The following is a 7,360-nucleotide window of genomic DNA, read 5'->3' on the forward strand; positions in this document are numbered from 1 at the left end:
TGTTAGGGACCCGAACAAGCCTGTTCCACAGGACACAAAGTTCATCCATACCAAGGCAAACCGCTTTGAAGAGGTGGCCTGGTCCAAGTACAACCCCCGGGATCAGCTTTACCTGCACATCGGTCTGAAGCCTCGCGTGCGTGATCACTACCGTGCCACCAAGGTTGCCTTCTGGAAGCACCTGGTGCCACATCTCTACAACCTACATGACATGTTCCACTACACCTCAACCACCACCAAAGTGCCACCCCCTGACACCACACAGAACTCCCACATCACGCGGCGCCCCAACGGCAAAGTCTGGACCACCAAGCGCCCACCCATTTCAACAGCATATAACAATGAGTACGCCAAGGAGAAGTGGAACTCGGAAGAGGATGCGGGTGGTCCATCAGGGGTAGAGGAATCACGAGATTACTCTACAGAGTTGAGTGTCACCATTGCTGTAGGCGCTTCCCTCCTGTTTCTCAATGTGCTAGCATTCGCAGCTCTTTACTACCGGAAGGACAAGCGACGGCAAGACACCCACCGCCAGCCCAGCCCCCAGCGCAATGCCATCAATGATATCAGTCATACGCCTGAAGAGGAAATTACTTCCCTGCAGATGAATCAGACTCATCATGACTGTGACTCAGTGCAGGCTCCTGATGCCTTGTGCCTCACCTCACTGCCTGATTATACACTCACCTTACGCCGCTCACCAGACGATATCCCCCTGATGACCCCTAACACCATTACCATGATCCCAAATTCTTTAGTAGGACTGCAGACACTTCACCCCTATAATACTTTTGCTGCAGGTTTCAACAACACAGGGCTTCCTCATTCACACTCCACCACAAGGGTATAGTCTGAAAAGGGAATCCCCCCTACCCCCCAGCCTTTGGACATGGCTGCATCAATGCACACATTGCCACAGACACGTGAACAACACATCCACACAGACATGCACACGCACATCCATAGAGTAACAAATGTCTCTACAGGTGAGAGAAGGCAAGTGGCAAGACATTACAATGATTTCAGGAAATCTAACCATTGATAAACTGCAGGAAAAAATTAAGCAAAGAAATCTTTTAAATATGTGACTGACTATCTTCAGGCAAATGGCTATAATGCGTCTGTCAGAGAGAAGAGGACAGTGGATATAACATCTCCCAGTAAGGAGGAGAGCAAATATCATGTCTGAGAGAGGAGGGAAGTGGATATAACATGTCCCAGTGAGGAGGAGAGCAAATATCATGTCTCAGAGAGGAGGGGAGTGGATATAATATCTCTCAGTAAGGAGGAGAGCAAATATGTCTCAGAGAGGAGGAGAGTGGATATCACATCTCAATGAGGAGGGTTGTGGACATAACATCTCCCAGTGAGGAGAAGAGTGGATATAATACATCTCTTAGAGAGGAGTATATAATATATTTCCCAAAGGGAAGGCAAGTAGATAGAACACATTTCTAAAGGAGACGAGTGGAGCGTAGGAGAAGAGATGCATCTCTCCCTGAATGTATGTATCCTGTCGCTGGGAGAGCAGATTCATGGGCATAAGGAATCTGTGGAAAAATGGATGGAAAGAGTCTTTGGGCAGTGGATGTGTTGGTTTTTGTGATACTAATTTTATTATACAGCAAATCCCTTTCTTTTCTCCATCAGACTTGTTGTATCATCCAAACATCGTGGAAAAGAAAGGGGGGAGAGCTCCCTCCCTGCCAGAAAGCAATGGTCATTTGTCCTTCCTATATTGATTTTTAAGTGTTTTTGCCTTTCTCTCCTGGGGAGCAAGGAAGATGGAGATCGGGTCTACAGCACCAGTCTGGGCCCACAGACTACCACACCTGGACAACTGAGCAGGGCCAAGAGATGGAAAGGGCGGACCAAGGAAATTGCAGTTATTGGGTCTGAGGGGTCCTAGCACTCTTTCCTTGTCAGAGGGAAGAAAGATGAAGCTTACATCCCCTGTGCCAGGAGGGGGTGGGGAGACCGAGGAGTTGCATTGTCTGTCTGGGATGTGTTTTATTTTACTGGATTTGTGACCACAAATGAGAGCGAGTGTGTACAAAAGAAACCCCTCAAACTGCCAGGAAGCTCTGTAAGAATTTTCCTGTCCACTAAGCCAGTGCCCACTCAATAGCCCTGTTAGACCCCTGGAGGTGCCACTTTGAACTGTGTCCTGTGACGCCTCCCCCTCACAGCAGTGCTGCAAAATGTGTCCTGTGACTCCTCCCTCTCACAGCAGTGCTGCAAAATGTGTCCTGTGACTCCTCCCCCTCACAGCAGTGCTGCAAAATGTGTCCTGTGACTCCTCCCCCTCACAGCAGTGCTGCAAAATGTGTCCTGTGACTCCTCCCCCTCACAGCAGTGCTGCAAAATGTGTCCTGTGACTCCTCCCCCTCACAGCAGTGCTGCAAAATGTGTCCTGTGACTCCTCCCCCTCACAGCAGTGCTGCAAAATGCTGTGATCTGTGAGCCCCCCATCTCACCAGGGGATGTTGCACTGCACTGTGTCATATGAACCCCCATTCCACCAGGGGGTACCACACTGTACTGTGTCCTGTGAGCCCTCCCCACCAGGGAGTGCCACAATGTACGTTGTCCTGTGGTGCCGCACTGTACTGTGTCCTGGGAGCCCCCTCCACCCCACCAGGCGGTGTCACACTGAGTTGTGTCCTTGAAGCACCCATCTTAGGGATGCTGCATTGTGCTATGTCCTTTGAGCCCCCTCCCCCCTCGGCAGTGCCACACTATTCTGTGTCTCGTGAGTCCTCCTGGCAGTGCGGTGCTGTATCGTCCTGTGAGCCCCCTAGGGGGGTGCTTCATTGTGCTGTGTCCTGTGAGGCCACCCCCACCCTTTCCTCCGCAGTGCTGCACCATGCTGTACCATGTGACACACCCCCCCCCCCCCCCCAGGGGCTGTATGGACACAGTTTTAACCTGTTTCCATCTTTGTTCCTGTGACATTTTTCTATTCAAAAAGACATTTTTTAAAAAAGAAGCATCAGTTTCATTCATTAAAAGACTAACACATCTGTCCTATGGAAATTCAGATTGTAAAATACTTTGAAGAGACGTGTACGGAGAGACGATCTTCAGAATGCTCCTCCAGCTCCCCTCCACTAGGCTTCCTCTTGAAGGATAGCATCCCAGCACCTCCTGCCCCTTTTCCTGTTCCAGATTGAGAGTAAGGGCTGAGTGGCAGCAAGCAGGGCTGAGCTGATTACTTTTAATATTTCTCTCTGGCCATATCCATACTAGCATTGACTCAGTGGTTTCTCTGACAAGCCTTCTAGCCCCCTCATTGCTCCAAAAAAGAAGTTGATTTTGTGTTGAATGGAAGTACTTTGAGAGTAAATATTGTTTAATATTTGTGTAGCACTAGCAATGCACGATGCAAGAGGTAGACTGATTCGTCTCACACACAGACATGGAGAAGGGGTGAGAAACGAGGTCAGGCCACATTGCTGGTCCCCCACAGTACAGAGGGATACCAGGATTCCAGCTCCTTCCTCCTGCTCTCTTTGGTCCCAGGAAGGGTGATGGGGCCTGTGATAGAGGAGGATCCTTCCTTTGACCCTAAATCAAATGGTGGCATTGTAACCTCAGAAGTGTCAAGCCCAGAGTGAGTACCTTACCCCAAGGTTGTGGGTGCAGAGGCTACTGAGTGTGAGTGCCTCACCTCATGGTGGTAGGTGCCGAGACTCGTGAGTGTGAGTGGCTGACCCCATGGTGGTGGGTGCAGAGACTGCTGAATATGAGTGGCTCACCCCTATGGTTGTGAATGCAAAGACTGTTCAGTGTGTTGGTCACCCTATGGCTGTGGGTGCTGAGACTGCCAAGTGTGAATGGCTAGCCCATAGTTCTGTATGCAGAGACCACTGAGTGTGAGTACCTCACTTCTTGGAAGTAGATGCAGACACTGCTGAGTGTGAGTAGCTTACCCCATGGTCCTTTATACAGAGACTGCTTAGTATATTGGTCACCCTATGGCTGTGGATGCAGAGGCTGCTGAGTATGAGTGGCGTACCCCTTAGTAATGGGTGCCGAGATTGCTGAGTGTGAGTGGCTCACCCCTTGGTAGCAGGTGCAGAGCTGCTGAGTGTGAGAAGCTTATCCCATGTTTCTGTGTGCAGAGACTGCTGAGTGTGAGTGGCTCACCCTATGGTAATGGGTGCAGAGACTGCTGAGTGTGACTGGCTTACCCTATGGTTGTGGGTACAGAGACTTCCGAGTATAAGTAGCTCACCCTCTGGTTCTGTGTGCAGAGACTGCTGAGTGTCAGTAGCTCGCCCTAAACGTGTGAGTGCAGAAATTGCAGAGTGTGAGTGGCTCACCCTCTGGTAGTGGGTGCAGAGATTGCTGAGTGTGAATGGCTCACCCCATAGTTGTGTGGGCAGAGACTCCTGAGTGTGAGGAGGTCACCCCTTGGTAGTGGGTGCAGAGACTGCTGAGTGCGAGTGGCTCACCCTATGGTTCTGTGTGCAGAAACTGCTAACCATGAGTGGCTCACCCCATGGGTCTGGGTGCATAGACTATCAAATGTGAGTGGCTCACCCTTTGGCTGAATGTGCAGAACCTTCTGAGTATGAGAGGTTCACCCCAAGGTTGTCTGTTCAGAGACTGCCGAGTGTAATTTTCTCATCCCATTATTCTGTGTGCACTCACCCCATGGCTGTGGGTGCTCAAACTGCTGAGTGTGAGTGATCTATCCCTTGATACTGTGTACAGAGACTGCTGAGTGTGTGTGTCTCACCTCATAGTTTGTGAGTTTATAGACATGCTGAGTTTGATTTGTTCACCCCATGGTTGTAAGTGCGGAGACTGCTGAGTGGCTCACCCCATGGTTGTTAGGATTTTAGGACATGAGTATGAGAGGAGAAATTATTCAGCTGATTATCTGGGCCTCTTATCTGTAACTCAGGCCCCCTCCCCCCCCGCTCTTGTAGATCTCCTCCCTATTTCCCTCAACACCAGCGCCACGTGTAGATCTGCCTCTCTCCCCATCACCTCTTGTACAGTCTTCCCTCTCCCTGTCCCCACCATGTGTAAATGTCAAATGTAAAAGTAAAATAAATTGTAAGTTTCTCCCCCCTCCAATTCCCAGTAGTTTCAGTCTTCTCCTCCCCTCCCGGTGGCCGTATCCCCAGCTCTTCTTTGGCGCCACCATCAGCTGACAGAGGAAGCGGCACTGTCCAGGGCTGCCCCGGTGGTGTGAGCCGTAACATTTATGTGATGGCCCCTCACAGTGCTGGCCTAATGAGACACTGGGGGTGGGCTGGAGGCAGATCCGACCCAGCCCAGCAGGTGGTGCTGGTGCTGGTGCGCCCCTTGTCTCACGGTGCTGTGAGCAATCTCCCCAGCTCACACTTCCCCCAAGGCCAGCCCAGGCTCAAGGTTTTCATTTGCAAGTCCATGATATGTTGTAGATTTCTAGCATTTGTTTCTTTTCTGCAGAATTGTTTTCTATCTTCACATTAACCCTCTATATCAGCAAATCTTTTTAATAGTTTTGAGAAAAGGGTGGTTTGAAAAGCTAAAAATGCCACTTCCAGGGACCTTAAGAAAGATTAAGGCCTTTCCCCCCTTACAAAGACAGAAGAGAATCCTGGCAGTCAGGACAGGACGTCCGTTTTATTTAATAACTTGGGTTCATTTCTGTAGGCACTGGAGTCTGAGGACAAAATTAAAGGCTGTGAAATGAGTTTAGTCTGTGAGGTGCTGGGGGTCCTTGGGAGAACGGTCTAACAGTATTTATAGAATGTATTGCTACCATATCACGGGCCACTGGAGATCGTATTCCAAATAAAGGAAATGGGACTCTTGATAGTGTGAAATCCTCTGCAGATGTGCAAGGTGCATGTGCAGTGTGTGAGGTGTGCATGCACGCATGCATATATATTGTGCACAAGGTGTGTGTATGCCCGTGTGTGAAGTGTGCTCTCTTAAGAGTGCTCGCTTTAAAAGGCCCACATAGGCAAGAATCTGGGCCACGTACATTTTAAAAGCTGCAAATTATGCACAGATATATGCAGCCATGAGTAAAAAAAGAAAAAAATCCATATTTTAAATCCAGCGGCTGCAGCACACAGCAGCTTGTTAGCCACAGATATGTACCTCTGCTCCTGAGGAGGAGTAGATCTACAGAAGTCGCTTTTTAGGGCTAACATGGTGAGGGGGGGAGTGTGTGCAAGCTGAACCACCACAGGGGTCTGGATGACCTCAAGACGGACTGGGCAAACTGGTGGACTAAGTGGAAAAACTGGGAATGTCCTTCATGCAAGCATGTTTTAAAATCCACAAAGTCCTAAGGAAGATACATGAAGTACGTTTGCACGAGTTACGGCTTAAAATTAGGAGCACACATACATGCAGTAGGTGTATTTGAAATGAAACCGCACACATGATTTAAAATTCCAGCCTATGTCTGCTCACATGCCCCTTTGCGCATGTATGGGCACCCGAGCGCTTGATACAAAGTTACTGTCCCAAATCTATGTGTGTAAACATGAGTTGTGTGCTCTTAACCTCAGTCTGTGTGTGTATGTGTGTGTGTGAGAGAGAGAGAAAGGCATACATGCTCCCCTAATCTCAGTATATATGTATGTGTGTCATATATGCTCCCTAACTCATGTAAGTGTGTGTGTTTGTGAGAGCGACATGCTCCCCTCATCTCAGTGAGGTCAATATTCAAAAGCCATTCCTTATTTATTTATTTTATTTTACAGATTTTTTTTATGCTACCTATAACAGAAAACTGTGCTAAGCGGTGAACAGTGAATGAAAATTCAGTACATTAACAATTAAAACTCAGCAATACAATAAGCAAACAAAAAAAAAGGAAAAATAAATAAAATAAATGTCAAGAAAAAAAGCCTATCGAAAATAGTAGGTGTTCAACTGTTTTCTAAAAGATCTATAATCAGAAAGAGTCCTTAACTTCATTGGCATCTCATTCCACCTCATAGCAGTGGAAACAGAAAAAGCTCTAGTGCAAATAGTCTGAAGATGATAGCTTTTTACAGTAGGAACAACAAGTAAACCTGTAACAGCAGATCTTAAGGACCATGAATGAATATACCATATTAATTTATTAGACAATGCAACAGGACCAGAAGAATAAAGGGCCTTATGTATGAGAGTCATAAGTTTAAACTGAATCCCGTACTCAACAGGAAGCCAATGAAGTTGACACAATGCAGGGAAATATGTTCCCTGATAGAATGGGAAGTAATAAGGTGAGCAGCAGCATTTTGTTATAATTGAAGGGAAGCTAGCATATACTTTGGCAAGCTCAAATATAGCGAATTGCAATAGTCTAGTGTGGTCAAGATTAATGCTTGCACTGCTATTCTTAAATCAGGAGCAAGAA

General features: G+C 47.9%; 1 protein-coding gene across 2 annotated transcripts in view; it reads left to right on the forward strand.

The window, feature by feature from the left end:
- The window catches only part of NLGN3 (neuroligin 3), a 305,227-nt gene extending 299,426 nt beyond the window's left edge, over positions 1-5,801 (forward strand). For both annotated transcript variants that reach the window (XM_029607233.1, XM_029607234.1), the window contains one exon: positions 7-5,801. In XM_029607233.1, the coding sequence (XP_029463093.1) occupies positions 7-850 (844 nt within the window). In that variant the 3' untranslated portion in view covers positions 851-5,801. The remainder of the gene's footprint in view (positions 1-6) is intronic.
- Positions 5,802-7,360: the final 1,559 nt, after the last annotated feature.

Source organism: Rhinatrema bivittatum, chromosome 6, assembly GCF_901001135.1.
Source record: "Rhinatrema bivittatum chromosome 6, aRhiBiv1.1, whole genome shotgun sequence".
Classification (NCBI taxonomy): domain Eukaryota; kingdom Metazoa; phylum Chordata; class Amphibia; order Gymnophiona; family Rhinatrematidae; genus Rhinatrema; species Rhinatrema bivittatum.